Source organism: Staurois parvus, unplaced genomic scaffold (assembly GCF_062004578.1).
Source record: "Staurois parvus isolate SC_StPar_1 unplaced genomic scaffold, SC_StPar_1.0 ptg000003l, whole genome shotgun sequence".
Classification (NCBI taxonomy): domain Eukaryota; kingdom Metazoa; phylum Chordata; class Amphibia; order Anura; family Ranidae; genus Staurois; species Staurois parvus.
This window is the reverse complement of record NW_028317799.1, coordinates 1,744,638-1,767,885: the sequence shown is the minus strand read 5'-3', so window position 1 is coordinate 1,767,885 and position 23,248 is coordinate 1,744,638. Positions and strand designations below refer to the sequence as shown.

Below are 23,248 nucleotides of genomic sequence, written 5' to 3'. Positions count from 1 at the left end.
TTCTATTTTTTGTTTTGGCATATGTCTTTCCTCTAAAGTTGGCAAAATCCAAATTGGGGATACAACACGTGCATGCTAATTGCTGTATTAATAAACAATGATTTTTTACGGTTGTGTCGAAATGATAAATTACCATTTTGTTTGCGGACGCATTATGAAGCTGTAAATTAGGCGTGCCTGCTGTGTGCGGGATTAGGAGCGATCTATAGCGGCTTGAGTGACAGCGTGAGAAAATGTATTGAACGGTATTGAAGGCGGCCTCCCCCGTGCCGTCTGCAGCCGTTCCCCCGACTATCAGCGGCTTTCTTTCCTTTTTAATTTTTTTTTCTATTTTTTTATAAAGCGTGTTTTTCTCTGCTTATTATCAGAGCGGTAATGAGACATAAAGCTCTCCAGTAGGAAGTGGGTGAAAAGCTTCTTCCAAATGTTCTGACCTACGCAGAGTCCTCTGTGATTATTGCAAACGTCTCAGAAAATGAACAGAGCAGTGAGTTTATTAAAGACGCCAAACAAGACACAATTTCCATTTACTCGCTGTCCTTTGTCATGCAAATTAAAAACTCATCTGTTCGTTACGCGACGTGGTTAAGTCCTTGTCGTCGTTACGGCTTACCGCCAAAGTTCACCTCTTTTCATAATTTTTTTTTTGTCCTCTGTAATAGATTCAAGATGGCCTTTTTTGTCGTACTAAATTATATTTAAAGGCAAACAGCTTGTATGCCAGTATTTACAAAGCCATTTTTTTTAAGTTTTGGATATTTGACACCCATTTAAAATGCATGGGCTATGTCAGCCCATAATACTGCAGCATACGACAAAGCAACCATTCTCAGCTAGGATTCTGTGGAACTCAAAGGTTACTCCTGAGGTTGCCAAGGGTTCCTTGAGCAATAAGCAGTGGAAAATTGATATTTCCCACTATAATGATCACCAATGATAGGGGATAATTTTCCAGTGACTACCAATTTAAGTGGTCACTTCTACACCGACCACCAATGTTAGGGTGTTGGCAGGGCTTTGATTCACCACCAGCAAAGACCATACTGACTAAGAAGCCCTCCCATCATCCTCCTGCCCAGCAAGGAGATAGGGTACACAAACTAAGCCATCTCTGGTCACTAACATTCTCCATGCCTAAGGTCCACCTCCAGAAATAAGGAATGTCCACTTGTTCAGTTTTTTGCATTGTTACGGTAGCAGAAGCATAATGAACAGTTTTTGGTTAACACACCCATCATCTCCATCCTTTCTGTCCCTACATCAATAATTCCAGAAAATGTAAGCCCAACACTATCATAGGTTGGCTGCCCAACCCTTCCATTGTCCTCACTATAGGTCTCCATGTAAGCCCAACATTATTATAGGTTGGCTGCCCAACCCTTCCATTGTCCTCACTATAGGTCTCCATGTAAGCACAACATTTTTATAGATTGGCTGCCCAACCCTTCCATTGTCCTCACTATAGGTCTGCATGTAAGCACAACATTATTATAGGTTGGCTGCTCAACCCTTCCATTGCCCTCACTATAGGTCTCCGTGTAAGCCCAACATTATTATAGGTTGGCTGCCCAACCCTTCCATTGTCCTCACTATAGGTCTCCATGTAAGCCCAACATTATTACAGGTTGGCTGCCCAACCCTTCCATTGTCCTCACTATAGGTCTCCGTGTAAGCCCAACATTATTATAGGTTGGCTGCCCAACCCTTCCATTGTCCTCACTATAGGTCTCCATGTAAGCCCAACATTATTACAGGTTGGCTGCCCAACCCTTCCATTGTCCTCACTATAGGTCTCCATGTAAGCCCAACATTATTGTAGGTTGGCTGCCCAACCCTTTCATTGTCCTCACTATAGGTCTCCATGTAAGCCCAACATTATTATAGGTTGGCTGCCCAACCCTTCCATTGTCCTCACTATAGGTCTCCATGTAAGCCCAACATTATTGTAGGTTGGCTGCCCAACCCTTTCATTGTCCTCACTATAGGTCTCCCTGTAAGCCCAACATTATTGTAGGTTGGCTGCCCAACCTTTTCATTGTCCTCACTATAGGTCTCCATGTAAGCCCAACATTATTATAAGTTGGCTGCCCAACCCTTCCATTGTCCTCACTATAGGTCTCCATGTAAGCACAACATTATTATAGGTTGGCTGCCCAACCCTTCCATTGTCCTCACTATAGGTCTGCATGTAAGCCCAACACTATCATAGGTTGGCTGCCCAACCCTTCCATTGTCCTCACTATAGGTCTCCATGTAAGCCCAACATTATCATAGGTTGGCTGCCCAACCCTTCCATTGTCCTCACTATAGGTCTCCATGTAAGCCCAACATTATCATAGGTTGGCTGCCCAACCCTTCCATTGCCCTCACTACAGGTCTCCATGTAAGCCCAACATTATTATAGGTTGGCTGCCCAACCCTTCCATTGTCCTCACTATAGGTCTCCGTGTCAGCCCAACATTATTGTAGGTTGGCTGCCCAACCCTTCCATTGTCCTCACTATAGGTCTCCATGTAAGCCCAACATTATTATAGGTTGGCTGCCCAACCCTTCCATTGTCCCCACTATAGGTCTCCATGTAAGCACAACATTTTTATAGATTGGCTGCCCAACCCTTCCATTGTCCTCACTATAGGTCTGCATGTAAGCACAACATTATTATAGGTTGGCTGCTCAACACTTCCATTGCCCTCACTATAGGTTGGCTGCCCAACCCTTCCATTGTCCTCACTATAGGTCTCCGTGTAAGCCCAACATTATTATAGGTTGGCTGCCCAACCCTTCCATTGTCCTCACTATAGGTCTCCATGTAAGCCCAACATTATTACAGGTTGGCTGCCCAACCCTTCCATTGTCCTCACTATAGGTCTCCATGTAAGCCCAACATTATTGTAGGTTGGCTGCCCAACCCTTTCATTGTCCTCACTATAGGTCTCCATGTAAGCCCAACATTATTATAGGTTGGCTGCCCAACCCTTCCATTGTCCTCACTATAGGTCTCCATGTAAGCCCAACATTATTGTAGGTTGGCTGCCCAACCCTTTCATTGTCCTCACTATAGGTCTCCCTGTAAGCCCAACATTATTGTAGGTTGGCTGCCCAACCTTTTCATTGTCCTCACTATAGGTCTCCATGTAAGCCCAACATTATTATAGGTTGGCTGCCCAACCCTTCCATTGTCCTCACTATAGGTCTCCATGTAAGCACAACATTATTATAGGTTGGCTGCCCAACCCTTCCATTGTCCTCACTATAGGTCTGCATGTAAGCCCAACACTATCATAGGTTGGCTGCCCAACCCTTCCATTGTCCTCACTATAGGTCTCTATGTAAGCCCAACATTATCGTAGGTTGGCTGCCCAACCCTTCCATTGTCCTCACTATAGGTCTCCATGTAAGCCCAACATTATTATAGGTTGGCTGCCCAACCCTTCCATTGTCCCCACTATAGGTCTCCATGTAAGCCCAACATTATTGTAGGTTGGCTGCCCAACCCTTCCATTGTCCTCACTATAGGTCTCCCTGTAAGCCCAACATTATTGTAGGTTGGCTGCCCTACCCTTCCATTGTCCTCACTATACGTCTCCATATATGGCTTATCCAACAGAGCCCATTCCTGGCCTATCCCAAAAGAGTGCCTTTCCTAAAGCTGGTCATATATGGGGGGGGGAAGGCTCCTCAGTGTGAAAGTAGCCCACAAAGAAGAAATCCTGACCCCTTACTTCTTATGGACCGGTGTGAGGATCTTGTGTTCTAGTGATATACATTAATAGTACGTTGTTACACACACATGTATTATAATGTAGCCTCAATTCCCTGAAAAAAGCCTAAGGGGAAGATTTAGGCTACTTTCACACTGAGGAGTTTTTGAAGCGTTTTTGCTTTTAAAAAAAGCGCCTGAAAAACTCAAGAAAAACGCTTCCCTATGTATGTGAATGGATATCTATGCATGTTTTCACACTGAGACGTTGCGCTTGGGGCATGTTTGGAGAGTTAAAAAAAACGCCCCAAAAATGCCTCTTCCCATTGAAATCAATGGAAAACGCCTGAAAATCGCATGCAAAACACCTCTGAGAAGCGTTTTTGGTGCAGTTTTTAAGTCACGTGTCCTTCAAAAATGCTCAGAAAGCGCGGCAAAAGCGTGGTAAAAACGCCCATGCATTTTTGCGGTGGATCAATGTGAAAGTAGCACTGAGTTTTCAAGCATTTTTTGCTTTAAAAAGCGCCTAAAAATCTCCAGAAAAGCGTTTCCCTATGTATGTGAATGGGTGGCACAGTGGCTTAGTGGTTAGCACATCTGCCATGCAGTAAATGGGTCATGGGTTCGATTCCCAACCATGGTGCCTCCTGCATGGAGTTTGCATGTTCTCCCTGTGCTTGTGTGGGTTTCCTCTGGGTACTCTGGTTTCCTCCCACACTCCAAAGACATGCTGGTAGGTTAATTGGCTCCTGTCTAAATTGTCCTAGTTTCATCCCTGGCCATGTGGGATCTCCTGCATGGTGGGGGTTGGGGAAATACCTGGCAACCTACCCTGTAAAAATAATTGCTCAGCGAATTCATGGAAAAAGTCACTTATGAGTGACGGTCCATGCAATCGCCAAGGGTTGGATACGACTAGATAGATGTGAATGTATATCTATGTGTGTTTTCACACTGAGACGTTGCACTTGAGGTACGGTGTAAAAACTCCTTCTTGCAGCATCTTTGAAGAGCTGAAAAAAACGCCCCTAAAACTCCTCTTCCCTTTGAAATCCATGGAAACCACCTGGAAAGTGCCTCTGAGAAGCTTTTTTGGTGCACGTGTCCTTTAAAAACACTCAGAAAGAGCGGTAAAACACCTATACGTTTTTGCTGGTTTTGCGGCGGATCAATGTGAAAGTAAATGTGCTGATTTCGCTTAGCCAATGATCCATTGCATTCAGTGTACATGAACGGAGTAATGTATTCATGCCTCGCTCATTTCTCATCAGACAGCAATAATACGGCGGGTCATCCGGTAGACACTACAGTGCCTAAATGGCAGTTTTGAGTACGATGGGATTAACATGGGAAATCAGGATGGGAGTAGAATTGGCGAGGGACCGCAAGGGTGCATACCCCATACAGCAGGCATTTTGTTGTTGCGAACCTCGCTGAGTAATCAGCCTCATTACATGGTGTCATTAGCATCTTTCTGTAAATAGGGGATTTGGATTACACGCCGCCATTTATTGAGAAGTGTTTGCACAAACCCAGGAATTTCATGATAAGGGATTGAAATCCTTTAATAGTTTTTTTTATTTATTGCATAATCTCTTAGGATGGCACCAAAGATAAAGGAATTGTCAATTTTTTTTTTAATGAAGGATGTTAGTGCTCCTTTTTTCTCTTTATAACCTTTTTATATATCAAGTGAATTAACCTCCGCCAACACCAGGAGCTGGCCCTTTAAATGGGTCTTTTTTACCACCCCCCTTCCCCAGCCACTTGTCTGAAAGAGCCCTGACAAATGCTTTATGCAGAAATATGGCAGCACGGTGGTTGGAATCAGGGGCGGACTGACAACTCATGGGGCCCCCGGGCAATAGGGGATCATGGGGCCCCTGTGTCCTTGCCCAAACTCAAAAAAGCCTATGAAAAAGGTACCAGGGGCACCTCATGGGGCCCCCTACTAACCCTGGGCCCTCGGGCAGTGCCCGAGTTTCCAAATGGTCAGTCCGCCAATGGTTGGTATTAATGCCCAGTAGGCCGATATGAGGGGCCCCCTGATCACGCAGCGCTGTTTTTGGCTGCACAGTGCTAACGTCATCAGGATCTCATCCTACCGGCCCCTGATCATTGGTAGTTGACTGTGAGCTGTCGCTAGCAGCTCAATCACAGTTCTGGGGCAATGCGGCGGCTGGGAGCGGTTGCCACATCATCCCTTTAAAACCGAACAAATATTAATTATACAGGTTCCGGGGCTGAATAAAGTGGTAATTAAAATCACTTACTGCCTTATCTGTGTTGAATCAGCCCCAGAACCTGTATACTTAATATTGTTTGGTTTTAAAGGGATGAGATGGCAACCCTACATTAAGGCCCAACCACCATATTGCCGTATTTATGCATAATGCATTTGTCAGGGCTCTTTCAGACAGGTACCCGGGGGGGTGATAAAATCAGGTGGCTGATCTGCGTTTTTTTTTACTGCCCCCAGGATGCCCCTCTAGAGTAATAATACAGCTGGACAGGGCTGTACACATGACTGCAGCATTTTTAACTTGAGCTGCAGAGTTTAACAAGCGGCACCACCTGTCAAGCTCACCTGTTGAGTTCAATAGGGCTGCACCACAACCACAAGCTGAAGAAGGTCCCAGAATGTAGAATTGCCATTCGGCAATTAAAAAATAAAATGCAAAAAAAAAACAGGCATTCAGGAGGCTGCAGTAGCATCTGCTGCATTACCACCCTCTGAAAAGCGATACACCATGGAATGCTTTTCAGGGGTGGAAAGCAATACTGCAAGTCTGTAAGACCTTAGAGGGGCCAAAGTAGATTTGTAGCAAGGCTCAGATTATTCATATACTTCCATATTCTTATCAAGCAGTAAATAATATTTAAAATAGGCTTTCACTAACCTCTGTTGTTGCATCCACTGTGGAATAATTCGTCCACAATCAGATCTCAGCACTCTGCTCTCCCCCTCACCCTGTGCACCTGCTCTACGTTTACATTAGAGATTAGAAGGATGTCAGGCCACCAAGTCACTGTTTAGGATTGACTGGGTGAGCTAAATAGAAAAAGTAGAAGGGAAATTTAATTGCTGCACAGTGACTGCAACTACAGGGGTAAGTTAGTCTTCCTTTCATCCTTTTACCTGCCAACATGTCAACACATTCCTGGCAGTAGAAGAGCAAAACTCCAGGAAGCACATGTGAAATTGAATCGTTCTGCAGTGACTGCAGCTACAGAGGTAAGTAACTCTTTGTTTCATCCTTTTTACTCTACCTGCCACCATGTAAACAAACTCCTGGCAGTAGAAGTGGAAAACTCCAAGAAGTAGAAGTGAAATTGAATCATTCCTCAGTGACTGCAGCTACAGAGGTAAGTTAGGCTTTGTTTTAACCCTTTCAACTGCCACTATGTAAACAAATTCCTGGCAGTGGAAGTGGCAAACTCCAGAAAGTAGAAGTGAAATTGAATCATTCCACCATGACTACAGCTACCGAGGTACGTTAGGCTTTGTTTTAACCCTTTTACCTGCCACTATGTAAACAAACCCCTGGCAGTAGAAGGGGCAAACTCCAAGTAGTAGAAGTGAAATTGAATCCTTCTGCAACATCTGCAGCTATAGAGGTAAGTTAGGCTTTGTTTTAACCTTTTTACCTGCCACTATGCAACAAACACTTGGCAGTAGTAATGGAAAACTCCAGGAAGCAGAAATAAAATTTAATCATTCCACAGTGACTGCAACTACAGAGGTAAGCTAGTCTTTGTCTTATCCCCTTTACCTGCCACCATGTAAACAAACTTTTGCCAGTAGAAATGGCAAACTCCAGGAAGTAGAAATGAAATTGAATTGTTCTGTAGTGACTGAAGCTACAGAGGTAAGTTAGGCTTTGTTTTAACCTTTTTACCTGCCATTATGTAAACAAACTCCTGGCAGAGTAAGTGTAAAACTCCAAGAAGTAGAAGTGAAATTGAATCATTCTGAAATGACTACAACTACAGAGGTAATTTAGGCTTTGTGTTAACCCTTTTATCTGCAACTATGTAAATAAACTCCTGGCAGTAGAAGTGGAAAACATCAAGAAGTAGTAGTGAAATTGGATTGTTCTGCAGTGATTGCAGTTACAGAGGTAAGTTAGGCTTTGTTTTAACCCTTTTACCTGCCACTTTGTAATCAAACTTCTGGCCGCTACAACATCCAGCAGTTTCTCTGCAGGCTTCAGGCTTTCTCGTAGGAGAGATTCAGGGGACTAGATGTTAGATTACTTCTTCATCTTTGTACCGGTCTCACTGTTGTGAAGGTGGGGGCTGTTGTATGATGAAAGTCTGTTTGAAGGATTAAGCCACCGTATCCAGTTAGCATATGTCAGTATTGGTATGATGTATGTCTCCCCATTGACATCCACTAGAACACTCGACTTTTATTTTACATCAAACATTTTACTCTTTCTTCTTCTGATGACAGCATCCTTTGAAAGCTTTCCTTCCTGATAAAGTGATATGGTACAATAGACACCAGAAACCGGACCATCGTCCCAGGTTCATTCTAGCTGTTTTCATGGAACGAGTTATCTCTGATATAAGATGTTTCAAAAAGGAAAAGTTCCTTTTTCTCTTTAGCACACAGAAAGCCGACCTTCAGGGGAACCACTACAAATAGAGATGAAATACATACAAGGGAGCTGCTTTTACCAGCTTTGGAATGTTGTCCATACAGTTCTGAGATGTACACAGCACAGCTGAATTAAAGCCACACTAAACTCTGGTTTAAAAAAAAACTCTTTTAGGTATGTTTTCTTAAGTCGGAAAAGTCCCTTCGGTTGCTCTTATCCTCCTCCAAATCCCCAAATTCCTTGGCTGTTGTGATCCAACTTTCTGTAAGAGGGAAGCTACGTTTGTTGTTCATGGTCTACTGTATGTAGGAACATATGGACTATAGCAGGGGTCTCCAAACTGCAGCCCAAGGGCCAGATGTGGCCCTTTGCTAGCCTTTATCCGGCCCTTGGGGCACTATTCCTCCCAATGGTATGAGGTACTATTCCTCCCACTGACACCAACAAAGAGGCACTATTTCTTACACTGATACCAATGATGGGGCACTATTCCTCCCACTGATACCAATGATGGGGCACTATTCCTCCCACTGACACCAATGATGGGACACTATTCCTCCCACTGATACCAATGATGGGGCACTATTCCTCCCACTAATACCAATAATGGGGCACTATTCCTCCCACTGATACCAATGATGGGACACTATTCCTCCCACTGATACCAATGATGGGGCACTATTCCTCCCATTGACACCAATGATGGGGCACTATTCATCCCACTGATACCAATGATGGGGCACTATTCCTCCCACTGATACCAATGATGGGGCACTATTCCTCCCACTGATACCAATGATGGGGCACTATTCCTCCCACTGATACCAATGATGGGGCACTATTCCTCCCACTGACAACAATGATGGGGCACTATTCCTCCCACTGATACCAATGATGGGACACTATTCCTCCCACTGATACCAATGATGGGACACTATTCCTCCCACTGATACCAATGATGGGACACTATTCCTCCCACTGACACCAATGATGGGGCACTATTCCTCCCACTGATACCAATGATGGGGCACTATTCCTCCCACTGATACCAGTGATGGGGCACTATTCCTCCCACTGATACCAATGATGGGGCACTATTCCTCCCATTGACACCAATGATGGGGCACTATTCATCCCACTGATACCAATGATGGGGCACTATTCCTCCCACTGATACCAATGATGGGGCACTATTCCTCCCACTGATACCAATGATGGGACACTATTCATCCCACTGACAACAATGATGGGGCACTATTCCTCCCACTGATACCAATGATGGGACACTATTCCTCCCACTGATACCAATGATGGGACACTATTCCTCCCACTGACACCAATGATGAGGCACTATTCCTCCCACTGATACCAATGATGGGGCACTATTCCTCCCACTGATACCAATGATGGGGCACTATTCCTCCCACTGATACCAATGATGGGGCACTATTCCTCCCACTGATACCAATGATGGGGCACTATTCCTCCCACTGATACCAATGATGGGGCACTATTCCTCCCACTGATACCAATGATGGGGCACTATTCCTCCCACTGACACCAATGATGGGGCACTATTCCTCCCATTAACTGCTTCAACGCCGCCCTGTAGCAGAAATACTGCTACAGGGCGGCACGGGTGCGCAAAATCACGTATATATACAGGATTTTGCAGTTCTGGGTAGGGGGCGCGAACACCATTTGCGGCCAATCACCGGGTCCCGGCTGGCGATTCCCCGCTGGCACCAGGCGATCTCTGAGGATTTCAGACGGGAGAGAGACCTGCATGTAAACAATGCAGATCTCTCCCCTGTGAGATCCTGCACATTTCTTTGTATGGCTCTGCATAGCACAACCATACAAAGCAGTGTGCTTACAGTAAAACACACACAGCCAGGGGCGGACTAACCATTTGGAAACTCGGGCACTGCCTGAGGGCCCGGGGTCAGTAGGGGGTCCCATGAGATGCCCCTGGTACCTTTTTTATAGGCTTTTTTGAGTTTGGGCAAGGACACAGGGGCCCCATGATCCCCTATTGCCCGGGGGCCCCATGAGTTGGCAGTCCGCCCCTGCTGGGATGCACTAAAAAACGCACTAAAACACACCAAAAATGTCCCTATTTAAATTAAAGAAAAAGAAATACATAAAAAACACACTGGGATGCACTAAAAAAATGCGCAAAAATGCACTGGAACGCACATGTTCCTGTTTAGATAGAAAAGGGGAAAAAATGAACTGGAATGCATAAAAACATACCGGGACTCACTAAAAAAAGGCGTAAAAAACGTACATGCAAAAACGCATCCGGAACGCATCTGACCTGCGTTTCTCTAGTGTGAACCGACCCTATGTGTTTGCGTTTGTGTTTTTATACCGCCTAAAGGTGAATGGGCCCCTTACACGTAATCTCCATTTATTGATGTATTGATACCGATCTGTAATCATTTGTCTTTTCTTTCTGCCCGGAGTTCTGCCTTAGAGTCCCTGGTGAAGGCGATTCCTCATGTGACCTGCGTTTGTGGTTGGTTGCAGGTGAGCGGGACCATGTACAACACAGGGAGGCACGTGTCGTTGCGGCTGGACAAGGAACATCTAGTGAATATATCCGGCGGGCCTCTCACCTACAGTCATCGCTTAGAAGAGATCCGCTTACATTTCGGCAGTGAGGACGCCCAAGGCTCAGAACACCTTCTTAATGGACAGGCCTTTTCTGGGGAGGTAAGGCAGCTGTGTGCGTTTATCCGGGTTACAAAGAAAACTGCGTGCAGATTTGTAGCGGCGTTATCCCGCAAATAGGTATCGCCACCGCTGGCGCTGAAACAGGATCCGCGGGAGAGAAAGGACTCGGAATTCAGAAGCTGATCACTGGGTAAAGGTAACCTGTCTTGGCTCACACCCATGCGTTTTTTTTTAGTGAATTTTGCAGAAACGCACTGCAATCCATTTAACATGATTTCCTATGGGACACGTTCACATCTATGCGTTCTTCAGCCAATGCGTTTTTTTGGAAAGGGTCGGGGACTTTTTTAATCGCAACACAGTGCCTTTTTGGTTCAATGGACATGCAGCACAAACGCAGGTAGGGCGTTTTTGATGCACTTTTTATGCATTTTTGGGTTTTTTTGGCCAATAGGAAATTATTGACTTTGATGCAACTTTGATGCGGCTTTGGATGGATGGGACTTTGATGCAACTTTGATGCGGCTTTGGATGGATGGGACTTTGATGCAACTTTGATGCGGCTTTGGATGGATGGGACTTTGATGCAACTTTGATGCGGCTTTGGATGGATGGGACTTTGATGCGACTTTGGATGGATGGGACTTTGAATGGATGGGACTTTGATGTGACTTTGGATGGATGGGACTTTGATGCGACTTTGGATGGATGGGACTTTGATGCGACTTTGGATGGACGGGACTTTGATGCAAATTTGGATGGATGGGACTTTGATGTGACTTTGGACGGATGGGACTTTGATGTGACTTTGGACGGATGGGACTTTGATGTGACTTTGGATGGGCGGGACTTTGATGTGACTTTGGACGGATGGGACTTTGATGTGACTTTGGATGGGCGGGACTTTGATGTGACTTTGGATGGATGAGACTTTGATGTGACTTTGGATGGATGAGACTTTGATGTGACTTTGGACGGATGGGACTTTGATGTGACTTTGGATGGGCGGGACTTTGATGTGACTTTGGATGGATGAGACTTTGATGTGACTTTGGACGGATGGGACTTTGATGTGACTTTGGATGGACGGGACTTTGATGTGACTTTGGATGGATGAGACTTTGATGTGACTTTGGAGGGATGGGACTTTGATGTGACTTTGGATGGACGGGACTTTGATGCGACTTTGGACGGATAGGACTTTGATGTGACTTTGGACGGACGGGGCTTTGATGTGACTTTGGATGGACGATACTTTGATGCGACTTTGGATGGACAGGACTTTGATGTGACTTTGGAGGGATGGGACTTTGATGCGACTTTGGATGGATGGGACTTTGATGCGACTTTGGATGGATGGGACTTTGATGCAACTTTGGATTGATGGGACTGTGATGTGACTTTAAACCCTGGTTCACACCGGTGCAACATGCGATTTACAAATAGCACCTGAAGTGGCATCTAATGTATCTCTGTGGCACTGTCTTTGTCAGTGCGATTTGAAGTAGTGCAATTTCAAAAGTAGTTCCTGCGCTACTTTTTTCCAATTTCATTGCAACTTGCATTGACTTCTGTTAAATGAAGTCGCAAGTCGAAGTAAAATCAGAGATACAAATTGCACTGATCTGTGGCTTTTAAATAGCACTACTTCAAGTGAAGTAGCGTGATTTCAACATCGCATTCACTGTGAAGCAGGACTGATTTTAAAGTCGCATTCAGTGTGAACCAGGGCTGAACTTTGGATGGGTGCGACTTTGATGCAACTTTTTTTTCCCTAATAGGAAAGTATGACAGTGCTGTTCGTGTAGTGTGACTTTGATCCAACTTTACACTCTCTGGCACTCAAAGTCGCACCCATCCAAAGTCGCATCAAAATCGTATCCAAGTCGCACCCATCCAAGTGGCATCCAAAGTCCAAAGTCACATCCAGGTTGCACCCATTCAAAGTCGCATCCAACTCACACCCATCCAAATTCCCATCCAAGTCGCACCCATTCAAAGTCACGCCCAAATCACATTTATCCAAAGTCACATCTAAGTCACATTTATCCAAAGTCACATCCAAGTCGCATTTATCCAAAGTTGCATCAAAGTTTCACCCTTCCGAAGTTGCATCCATGTTGCACCTATCCAAAGTCACATCCAAGTTGCACCCTTCCAAAGTTGCATCCATGTTGCACCTATCCAAAGTCACATCCAAGTTGCACCCTTCCAAAGTTGCATCCATGTTGCACCTATCCAAAGTCACATCCAAGTTGCACTCATTCAAAGTCGCATCCAAGTTGCACCCATCCAAATTCCCATCCAAAGTCACATCCAAATCACATTTATCCAAAGTCACATCCAAATCACATTTATCCAAAGTCACATCTAAGTCGCATTTATCCAAAGTCACATCCAAGTTCCATCCATCCAAAGTTGCATGAAAGTCTCATCAAAATCATACTAATCAAAGGACATCAAAGTGGCATCAGTCAATACTGTCCTATTGACAACACCCCCCCCCCCCCCCAGCAAAGCGCATCAAAAACGTATGTTTAAAAATGCAAAGTACACTGCAAAATGCACACGAAAAACGCATGACTAAGAACACGCAGAGGTGTGAGCCCAGCCTTATGCGGGCCATAGATGGGTCGAAAACTGGCCATTTTTTTTTTAAAAAAGAAAAATCAGTCGTTCAATAGGCCGATGTTACCACCAATGGTGAAAAAAAAAAATTGGCCGATTGTCGTCCCGTCTACGGCCGGCATTTAATTACTTCTGTCCCTGCAGAGAGATCTGCTCTTATATTTGACATGAAAAAGTATTGCGGTTGCAACAATGTATCTATTTGTATCCATTTCGGATACAGATGTTTTATTCGGATACAAATAGATACATTGTTGCAACTGCAATACTTTTTCATGTCAAATATAATAGCAGACTGGAATTCTTCTTCTTCTTCTTTTTCTTCTTCTTCTTTTTCTTCTTTTCCTTTTCTCCTTCTTCTTCTTCTTTTTCCTTCTTCTTCTTCTTCTTTTTCTTCTTCTTGCAGGTCACGGCTCATGCGCAGATTTTATATCGGTAAAACGATCGGCCGATTTGCCCATCATTGCCGGGAAAATAGGGCAATCGGCAAAATTGGACAATTATTTTTCAACTTTACCGATTAAAAAAACCCCCCGAAAAATGGCCGACCAATTAACCTACTAACGGTATGAAAATTGGCCGATTTTTTTTTTCGGACGATTTTCGACCCATCTATGGCTTGCATTAGGGCTCGTTCACATGCTTTGATCTCTGAAGAGCGATTTGCGTTCACATCAATCTTCAGAAAGCAATTGGCAGACAGTGAGAAGACGTATCACCTGGGCACCGCCTGCTTTAACCCCTTCATCCCTGCACTAGTGCCATGAAAAGGTTAAATCAGGTCGTCAGGAGGCGATACAAAACTTCCCCGCCACCTGTCACATTCTCTCTGAAGAATGCAAATCGCTCTTCAGAGAGCAAAGTATATGTGAATGATTCTTTAATTATTTGTTTTTATAACTATTTTTTTTTCCAATATTATTTTTACTTTTTTTAACCCCTTGCCCTCCACAGGATTTACCCCCCCCCCCCCCCCCGACTAGGCCATTGTTTGTGATATGGTGCTGCATTACTTTAACTGACAATTGCGCGGTCATGCAACCCTGCACCCAAATGAAATTTATGTGCTTTTTTTCCCATAAATTGAGCTTTGTTTTGATGGTATTTGATTGCCTGTGCATTTTTAATTCTTTGTGCTATGAACAAAAAAAGACCGACAATTTTGAGAAAAAAAAAGAATATTTTTGACTTTTTGCTATAAAACATGTCCAGTAAAAAAATTAAAAAATCAAATTTTGTCATAAATTTAGGGCAAAATGTATTCTGCTCCATGTCTTTGCTAAAAAAAAAATCCCAATATGTGTAAATTAATTGGTTTATGCAAAAGTTACAAATGGCGGTATAGATACTGGGATTTTTTTTTATACCAGTAATGGCGGGGATCAGTGACTTATAGCGGGACTGCGGCGGCATTCTGACACTGGGGGGGGAACTGACTTGGTGTCACTGACATCCCTAGTGACACCAGTACAGTGATCAGTGCTAATAAAAAAGCAGACACTGTACTAATGGCACTGGGCAGGAAGGGGTTCACATGACGGGTGATTAAAGGGTTAACTGTGTGCTGTGTGGTGTTTTACTATGGAAGCACACTGCTTTGTATGGCAGTGCTGAAGCTGACAGGGGAGAGATCTGTATTGTTTACATACAGACCTCTCCCCTGTCAGTGATGTTCAGGGATCGCTGGGTGCCGGTGGGGATCGACAACTGAGGCAGCCAATGGTGGCGCAGGTAGGGCGCGTGTGTGCCCCCTACCTGGAAATGCAAAATTGTATGTGTGTGTGTGTGATTTTGCGCCGCCCTGTAGCAGTATTTCTTCTATAGGGAGGCGGGAAAGAGGTTGACAACCCTATTGGGTGCTTTGATGAAATATCAGGCAGATCCTGATATAAAATATAAAAAAATTGAAAAAAATGTGTACCTTTTTTTTTTTGTACTGTCACCAGTCACTGCCCCTGATCACCGCCACACCAGTTATATGATGAAGCTGTATTGCCACAGGGTGGCTGGTGATATGTAAAAAAAAAAAAAGTTAATTTTTTTTTTAATTTCTTTATTTTCCAAAAAATTATGACAAAAAAATTACAACTTCAAAAAACTCGCTATGCCTCTTTCTAAATACCTTGGACTGTCTACTTTGCAAAAGGGAAATTTGTACTGTTTTGGGCCTCAAGAACTGAGATCAGCCGTCAGTAAATCAGGATGGATCGATTGTCAGATATATCCCATAGTTTGTGACCTCTAGGGCTCGTTCACATTTGTCTTTATTTCTAACTCTTGCCAAATGCCCTTATACAGGGGCGGACTGACAACTCATGGGGCCCCCGGGCAATAGGGGATCATGGGGCCCCTGTGTCCTTGCCCAAACTCAAAAAAGCCTATGAAAAAGGTGCCAGGGGCATCTCATGGGGGCCCCTACTGACCCCGGGCCCTTGGGCAGTGCCCGAGTTTTCAAATGGTCAGTCCACCCCTGCCCCTATAGCGTTTGACAGGCGTTTGGGAAGCATTTTTAACACTCCCCAAACGCCCTATGTGCGGTTTTGAGGCGGTTGATAGGTATTTTCCAAGCGTTAAAACCGCACCACAAACGCCTATAATGAGGTTAAATGGTACTAACGCTCCACAAACGCCCCGCAACCGCGTCACAAATGCCTATAATGAAGTTAAATGGTATTAACGCTCCGCAAATGCCTTGCAACCGCGTCACAAACGTCTCCCAGGCGTTTAATTAGCCACACCATAGGCTTGAATGGGAGGCTTCAACTCCTCCTGACTTGACAAGAGGCGTCAGTTTTGCCGCAACGCGATGCTAACGCTTCAGTATGAACAGCACTGAGTGCTGCTATGTGCAGAATTTTCATAGGTGTTTGAGAAGCGTTAAAAACGCTTCCCAAACGCCTGTCTGATGCCTGCTGACAAAGCTAGTGTGAACTGAGCCCTATAACCAGGGGCGGACTGACCATTTGGGAACTCGGGCACTGCCCGAGGGCCCGGGGTCAGTAGGGGGCCCCATGAGATGCCCCTGGTACCTTTCATAGGTTTTTTTGGGTGTGGTTTGAGTGTGGGCGAAGACACAGGGGCCCCATGATCCCCTATTGCCCGGGGCCGCATGAGTTGTCAGTCCACCCCTGCCCTATAACTTTCCTGCAGACTATATAATAAATACTGATTTGGGTTATTTTCACCATAGAAATTTAGCTGAACATATTTTTACCTAAATTTATGAAGAAAGGTTATTTATTTACAAAATTTAAAACAGAAACTAAGAAAAACATGTTTTTTTCAAAAAAAAAAATTTCTGTTTATTTAGCAAAAATAAAAATAAAAAACCCAGTGGTGATTAAATACCACCAAAAGAAAGCTCTAGTTTGGTGGAAAAAAATGCTAAAAATGTATTTTGGGTACAGTGTTGCATGACCGCGCAATTGTCATTTAAAGTGCAGCAGCGCTGAAAGCTGAAAATCGTCCTGGGCAGGAAGGGGGTATAAGTGCCCGGCGATGAAGCAGTTAATTCCTGTTCATATTCTTGCACCATTTATCAAAGCGACTTTTTAACTCCGACTGATCTTCTCTTTCTTGCCATTGGTTAGATTTCTCTTCTTCTTTCTCCAGGTCCAGCTAATACATTACAACCACGAGCTGTACACCAATGTAACGGAGGCAGCGAAGAGCCCGAACGGCCTAGTTGTTATATCCATATTTATAAAAGTGAGTACGTTTCGGTAGCCGCGAGGTGTCATTACCGTGGCGGAGATTTTCATTCGTCCCGTGCCGAGGGCGCTGAGATGGCTCGACATAATCAGGAGCGTAAAATGGTTGCCTGAGCGTGTCCCCCCCCCCCACCCCATCTGCAGATAATCCGTGTGCGCCCCGTACACAGAATATTAGCTCTAAATGTTGTGTTCTGGCGGCGGCACACCGCTGTGTGAAATGACTTTGTGATCCTCGGCGTGACGTCTAAAAGGTAAAGCTGAACTCCAGGCAAACAGCTAAATCGAGCATTCAAATATAGAAGTCAGATAGCCAGCTCTATGCGCAAAAGGAAATGTATTTCTGTCCAGCCAAGTCTGAGATATACACAACCCCAGCAGACAGCGGGGCCAGTTCCATGACCACACTTCCGCCTACTGCGGGTAAGCAACACAACTTGGTCAAGCCCCGCCCACCCACCTGTGATTGGATGGTGAAAGCACAGCATAGAAATGAGTCATCCTTCTATGTTCAATCTGCTCTCTGTTCCTGTCCCCGCCCACCCACCTGTGATTGGATGGTGAAGGCACAGCATAGAAATGAGTCATCCTTCTATGTTCAATCTGCTCTCTGCTCCTGTCCCCGCCCACCCACCTGTGATTGGATGGTGAAGGCACAGCATAGAAATGAGTCATCCTATGTTCAATCTGCTCTCTGCTGTCCCCGCCCACCCACCTGTGATTGGATGGTGAAGGCACAGCATAGAAATGAGTCATCCTTCTATGTTCACTCTGCTCTCTGCTCCTGTCCCCGCCCACCCACCTGTGATTGGATGGTGAAAGCACAGCATAGAAATAAGTCATCCTTCTCTGTTCACTCTGCTCCTGTGAGAATGCTCCTTGCCAGCTCATGTGCACTACTGATTGGTCAAAGTGTGGCCCCTACCTCTCGCAGATACCAAGCCTACACCTGGTACTTATACTAGTCAGATAGGCTTTACACGCTAAAGAACTTGTATTTCTGTCCAGCCAAGCCCGAGATATACACAACCCCAGCAGACAGCGGGGCCAGTTCCATGACCAGACTTCCGCCTACTGCGGGTAAGCAACACAACTTGGTCAAGCCCCGCCCACTCACCTGTGATTGGATGGTGAAAGCACAGCATAGAAATGAGTCATCCTTCTATGTTCACTCTGCTCTCTGCTCCTGTCAGAATGCTCCTTGCCAGCTCATGTGCGCTACCAATTGATAAAAGTGTTGCCCCTCCCTCTCGCAGATGCCAAGTATACACCTGGTACTTATACTAGTCAGATAGGCTTTACACGCTAAAGAACTTGTATTTCTGACCAGCCAAGTCTGAGATACACAACCCCAGCAGCCAATGGGGCCAGGTCCGTGACCACACTTCCGCCTACTGCGGGTAAGCAACACAACTTGGTCAAGCCCCACCCACCCACCTGTGATTGGATGGTGAAAGCATGACTGAATGAAAATTATTATATTATAATGACTGTATGATAATGACAATGACTGTATGATAATGACTGTATGACAATTATTATATTATAATGACTATATGATAATGACTGAATGACAGTGACTGGATGACAATTATTATATGATAATGACTGGATGACAATGACTGTATGACAATTATTATATGATAATGACTGGATGACAATGACTGTATGATAATGACTGAATGACAGTGACTGGATGACAATTATTATATGATAATGACTGGATGACAATGACTGTATGATAATGACAATGACTGTATGATAATGACTGGATGAAAATTATTATATGATGACTGTATGATAATGACTGTATGATAATGACTGTATGACAATTATTATATGATAATGACTGTATGATAATGACTGGATGATAATGACTGGATGATAATGACTGTATGACAATGACTGTATGATAATGACTGTATGATAATGACTGTATGACAATGACTGTATGATAATGACTGTATGATAATGACTGGATGATAATGACTGGATGACAATTATTATATGATGACTGTATGATAATGACTGTATGATAATGACTGTATGACAATTATTATATGATAATGACTGTATGATAATGACTGGATGATAATGACTGTATGACAATGACTGTATGATAATGACTGTATGATAATGACTGTATGATAATGACTGGATGACAATTATTATATGATAATGACTGTATGATAATGACTGTATGATAATGACTGTATGATAATGACTGGATGACAATTACTATATAATAATGACTGTATGATAATGACTGAATGACAATGACTGTATGATAATGACTATATGATAATGACTGGTTGACAATTATTATATGCTAATGACTGGATGATAATGACTATATAATAATGTCTCTATCAGGGTTTCTCAACTAGGGTACCTCCAGAGGTTGCTAGGGGTTCCTTGAGCAATAAGCAATATCCGCCTCTCAGATAAGTTCCCACTTACACCATTAATATTTTTATCTATTTATAAGGTGGTAATTCTTCTCAATGACCACAAATGTAAGGAACATTCTTCCCACTGACCATCGCACTAATGTATCCTGAGCTGTAGATTCAGTAATTTTTGGCAGGGGTTACCCAAGACCTAAAAGTAATTTAAAGGGTTCCTCTGTGTTGAAAAAGTTGAGAAAAGCTGGTCTATATAACAATGACAATGACTATAACATAATGACTATATGATAATGGCTGTATGATATTGACAATTCGATAATAACAATATAACAATGCCTGTATGATAATGACTATGTAACAATGACTATATGACAATGACTATATGACAATGACTATATAACAGTGACTGTATGACAATGACTATATGACAGTGACTATATAACAGTGGCTATATAACAGTGACTATATGACAGTGACTATATAACAGTGACTATATAACAGTGACTATATGACAGTGACTATATAACAGTGACTGTATGACAATGACTATATGACAGTGACTATATAACAGTGACTATATAACAATGACTATATAACAGTGGCTATATAACAGTGACTATATAACAGTGACTATATAACAGTGACTATATAACAGTGACTATATGACAGTGACTATATAACAGTGACTGTATGACAATGACTATATGACAGTGACTATATAACAGTGACTATATAACAGTGACTATATAACAGTGACTATATAACAGTGACTATATGACAGTGACTATATAACAGTGACTATATAACAGTGACTATATAACAGTGACTATATGACAGTGACTATATAACAATGACTATATAACAGTGACTATATAACAGTGGCTATATAACAGTGACTATATAACAGTGACTATATAACAGTGACTATATAACAGTGACTATATGACAGTGACTATATAACAGTGACTGTATGACAATGACTATATGACAGTGACTATATAACAGTGACTATATAACAGTGACTATATAACAGTGACTATATGACAGTGACTATATAACAGTGACTATATGACAATGACTATATGACAATGACTATATGACAGTGACTATATAACAGTGACTATATAACAATGACTATATAACAGTGACTATATGACAATCACTATATGATGATGACTAGTCAGTGCCGCAGACTAATGACATGAGAAGCCAAGCATAATGTCATGCATAATAAATGATAATCAATATTTTATGGCCCGCGATGTCTATGTCCTGTTAGTGGCGTCCTGACTGATGGTGACTTGGAGTTTGCTGTCCAGCTAAAGTGACGGATTTGCTGTGTTATGTGATTACTTGTAACATCCTTTTTCCCTTCTGTTTGCCCTCAGGTTACAGATTCATCCAATCCTTTCCTAAACCGAATGCTTAACAGAGATACTATAACAAGAATAACATATAAAAGTAAGTATCTGTTTAGCTGCCAGTCATTGCTGACCCTCTTGTGAAAATGCTGCTTGCTTGGCTGTCCCTGGCTTGAAGTATATGTAAATCCTAATCATCAACTTCTCTTATTTGCTTATGTTTGGTCCATTAAATGTCCAATTGAAAGTGTTTTGTTATATCTGTCTGAAAAGTGCAAAAAAACTACGATCCTGCCAGAAATCTTGTAAGCTGAAATCTTCCTGTGCACACTGCCTTTGTTGTACTTTCATCAGTTGCAGTGTTCCCAGCTATCTGTTTGGACTACAGAAGACATACCCTCTTGCTTTGAAGGAGAGAGGATGGTGTTCTGTAGTCCTGTCTTAGGATAACAACACTGATACTCCATGGATACAGTACTGTATTGAGCGATGTCACCCCAGGTTAGGAAATGTGTGTCTAGCAAGATCATCAGATGAAACTAATAGATTGTTCCTGGGCTTAGACATTTTTTAAGGGCACACTACATTGAAAAACATTGTATTCTGGTAACTGCATGGAGTAATACCCATAATCAGGGCCAGGACAAGTCGAAGGCAAAAGAGTGAACCTGGGCCCTTTCCCATAAGCTGTGAACTATTGCAACAGCATAACTTGCAGGTTCTGCCCATTCTGCACCCCCTTCTGCTGAAACACCCAAGGCTACCACCAGAGGCGTAACTAGAACCTTCAGAGCCCAAATGCAAGAAACCATGAAGGGCCCCTGACACACACCCCTACTCCCCATCCCGGTTTCCCTCCGAGCCCAGGGCTTTTTTCTCCCATCGTGGGGCCCTTTATTACTGTCCTGCAGTGGGCCCCTTCCTGCTGTCTTGGGTGGCTTTTCTTTAAAAGCCCCCCAACATCAGAGTCCACAGAGTTTACCCTTTACATCTGAATCCACAGAGTTCCTCTTACATCTGAATCTGCAAAATTCCCCTTACATCTGAACTTGCAGAGTTCCCTTACACTGTAAAGGGGGACACTGCAGACTTTGATGTAAGGGAGAACTCTGGGGACTCTAATTTAAGTGGGAACACTGAGAACTCTATTATACGGGAGGAACTCTGATGTAAGGGGGAAGGCAGCAGACTCTGTTGTAAAGGGGAACTCTGATATAGGGAGATCTCTGGTAACCCCCATTTACTTCAGAATTCCCAGCATTTCCCTTTAAATAAGGTTCCCAGAGCCCCCTTACATCAAAGTCCGCAAAGCCTCCTTTTACGTCAGATTCTGCAGAGCCCCCCTTTACATCAGAGTCCGCAGAGCCCCCTGTTACATCACAGTCTGCAGAGCCCCCCTTTACATCAGAGTCTGCAGAGCCCCCCTATACATCAGAGTCTGCAGAGCCCCCCTATACATCAGAGTCTGCAGAGCTGCCGTTACATGATAGGCTGCAGAATTGCCACTTACACTGTAAGGGGGAGCTCTGTGGACTCTGAAATGTAAAGGGGAACTCTGATGTAAGGGGTGCTCTGGGAACCCTGATTTAATGGAGGCTCTGATGTACAGTAAGGGGGCATGCTGTGGACTCTGGTGTAAAGGGGTATTCTTATGTAAGGGGGTTTCTGCTCACCAAAGTCCCCCTTTACAAAGTCTACAGAGCACCCCTTACATCTGAGTCCTCCTTACACTAGTATATTAATTCAGAGGCTGAAGAGAGAAGGGAGGGAGACTTCACTCACAGTGAATGGATGGAGGTTTAGGCATTGGTTGTCTGCACCTTTCATCATCTGGCTGCTGGGCTTCAAACTTCCTGCCCATACGTCCCCTTTGCTGAGGCACAGCACTTCTGGGGATTGGTGTGGGCGGGGCAGACACAGGAGGAGAGGGGCAGGAGGAGGAGAAGATCAGCTCTCTCTCTTCTCTCCTGCCCATACGGGAGGGGGAGAAGAAACTGTCAGTTCTGGCTCTGGGCTGTGTGAGAGAGACACTCCAGCCAGCAACCCCACTGGGGAGCCACAGTGCAGTCTCTTGCCCCCCACAGTGGTGAAATGCAAGGGCCCAGTCACAAGTGTGACCTTTGCCGCCATGATAGTTCCACCACTGGCTACAGCCTCT

At 43.9% G+C, this 23,248-nt stretch overlaps 1 protein-coding gene across 2 annotated transcripts in view; it reads left to right on the top strand.

Moving 5' to 3' along the window:
• The window catches only part of CA10 (carbonic anhydrase 10 (inactive)), a 308,288-nt gene that overhangs the window by 242,992 nt on the left and 42,048 nt on the right, over nucleotides 1-23,248 (top strand). For both annotated transcript variants that reach the window (XM_089671805.1, XM_089671887.1), the window contains 3 exons: nucleotides 10,837-11,022; nucleotides 17,224-17,319; nucleotides 21,118-21,190. In XM_089671805.1, coding sequence (XP_089527931.1) covers nucleotides 10,837-11,022; nucleotides 17,224-17,319; nucleotides 21,118-21,190 — 355 coding nt within the window. The remainder of the gene's footprint in view (nucleotides 1-10,836; nucleotides 11,023-17,223; nucleotides 17,320-21,117; nucleotides 21,191-23,248) is intronic.